General features: G+C 27.2%; 1 protein-coding gene across 1 annotated transcript in view; it reads left to right on the forward strand.

The window, feature by feature from the left end:
• EAH_00028850 (hypothetical protein, conserved) overlaps positions 1-2500 on the forward strand; it is a gene marked incomplete at both ends in the record, with an annotated part of 7624 nt that overhangs the window by 2347 nt on the left and 2777 nt on the right. Inside the window, 3 exons of the mRNA XM_013396279.1 lie at positions 106-175; positions 792-925; positions 1428-1522. Of these exons, the coding sequence (XP_013251733.1) occupies positions 106-175; positions 792-925; positions 1428-1522 (299 nt within the window). The remainder of the gene's footprint in view (positions 1-105; positions 176-791; positions 926-1427; positions 1523-2500) is intronic.

A 2500-nucleotide genomic window follows, 5' to 3' on the forward strand; every position in this document is an offset into this window, starting at 1 on the left:
TTTATTTATATTTATTTATATTTATTTATATTTATTTATATTTATTTATATTTATTTATACTTATTTATTTATATTTATTTATATTTATTTATATTTATTTGCAGGTCCTCGTAGATGTCGATGACACCCTTCGTTCGAGTGGAGGCGTAACATTTCTTTCTGTTAATTTAGGAGGTAAACCCTAAACCCTAAACCCTAAACCCTAAACCCTAAACCCTAAAGGGTGGGGTTGCATCTAGCCTTGAGGTTGCTGTCTTGACTTTGTATTATTTAACTGTCTCCTTTTGTCTGTCTCTCTTTGTCTTTGTTTTATATAAACTCTTTGAATCCTTATTATTTATTTTCTGTCTTCTATTATATCTAATGCTGTTTCTTTATCTCTCTTTATCCACCCATATATATGTTTATTTATATTTTTTTATATCTTTATTTGTATATTCTTTATTAATATCTTTATTAATATCTTTATCAATATCTTTATTAATATCTTTATTAATATCTTTATTAATATCTTTATTAATATGTTTATTTATGTGTATTTATATGTTTATTTATATGTTTATTTATATCTTTATTAATATCTTTATTTCTTTATCCTAATTTAACATTGCTCTTAATCAACACAACTAAAAAAGTAAATTTAGTAATAAATAAAAACAAAGTTTAGCTACGAATTAATAAAAGCCTTGCAAACTACCTATGAATTAATTAATATAAATATTTATATTTATATTTATATTTATTTATTTATATATATTTATTTATTTATATTTATTTATTTATTTGATAGGGGTTGATACTCAATATGCACGAGGACATTTCTACCCCGGCTGTTTTCAGTTTTTGTTTGAGTTAGCGTTTTTCTGCTGTACGCCGCCTCAAAGACCCCTTTCTCTCGCTGTTCTTACTGCGAGGATCCCTCAGGTCATTAAAGCATTGTCATTTGCTGCTGCTCCTGCTGCTGCTGCTGATGCTGCTGCTGCTGCTGCTGCTGCTGCTGCTGCTGCTGCTGGTGCTTCTGCTGCTGCTGGTGGTGGTAGTGGTGCTGCTGGTGCTGCTGCTGGTGCTGGTTGTGCTGCTGCTGATAGTGCTGCTGATTGTGCTGCTGCTGATTGTGCTATTGATAGTGCTGCTGCTGATTGTGCTGCTGCTGCTTCTCTTGCTGCTATTGCTGCTGCTCTTCATATCTTAATATTGCTGCTGCTTTTGCTGTTAATACTGCTGCTGCTTTTGCTGTTCAAATGGTGCTGCTGCTGCTGCAAATGTGGGTTTTGCTGCTGCTGCTCCGAGTGTTTGTTGCTGCTGCTGCGACTGCCGCCTTCAGTTTTCTCCCAGGCAAAAACTGCCGATTCCTAAGGGTTTAGGGTTTAGGGTTTAGGGTTTAGGGTTTAGGGTTTAGGGTTTAGGGTTTAGGGTTTGCATGCAGGTGCCGATAACTTCTGATAATCCAATAAACGCAAAACTGCGACTGACAGCACAAAGAAGAGGAGTCAGAGATTGGGGAATTGACTGCGACAACAAGTAAGCAAACCCTAAACCCTAAACCCTAAACCCTAAACCCTAAACCCTAAACCTTAACACTTAATATATAAACCCAAAGCGCATATATATAATATGTAATATGTATAATATATAATATATAATAGTATAATATATGTAATATATATAATATAATAGATAATATACAATATATAATATATAATATATAATCTATGATATCTGATATATAATACATAATATATATTATATAATATATACTATATATTATATAATTTGCTTTGTCTCCTCGCTGGTTTATTCATTTGTTTGCATGCGCATTAATATATTTTGTATAATATATTTATTATATTTTGTTTACGTTTGCATTTATTTATTTTAGCTGTAGTTGTTTTAATTCTTTTATTTATTTATGTTTATTTATTAGCTCTTACTTCAGCCTATTTATTTATTATTTTTTATATCTGTCTAGATATATTTATTTATTAATTTATATGTATATATTTATTATTTTTAATTATATATTTATTAATCTACGAATGTATTATTATTTAATTTATTTTTTATTAATTAATTTCTTTACGTACACTTATTTATAATTATATATCTTTTTATTAATTTACATATTTATAATTTATTTTTAATTAATTAATTAATTTATTTGTTTTCTGCTTTTTTTCTTTTATTATTAACGATATATTTATTTATTAATTAATATATTATAAATGAATTTATTTATTATTTATTTAATATTATTATTTAAATAATTTATTTATTTATTTATTTATTTCTTTTTGCGGTGTATTTCTATCTTTTTAATTTCCGCCTGTTGATTTACCAGTACATTATTTATTGCATTATTTATTTATTTTAATTAATTAATTAATTAATTAATTAATTAATTTATTAATTTATTTATTTATTTATTTTCAGGGTTTTATATTCGTCTTTAAACGAATGGGTGTTCCCTCGAGAAAAAGCAAAAAAAAAATATGAGAATTT

The sequence above is a fragment of the Eimeria acervulina genome, genomic scaffold, assembly GCF_000499425.1.
Source record: "Eimeria acervulina Houghton genomic scaffold, Eah_scaff256, whole genome shotgun sequence".
NCBI lineage: Eukaryota > Apicomplexa > Conoidasida > Eucoccidiorida > Eimeriidae > Eimeria > Eimeria acervulina.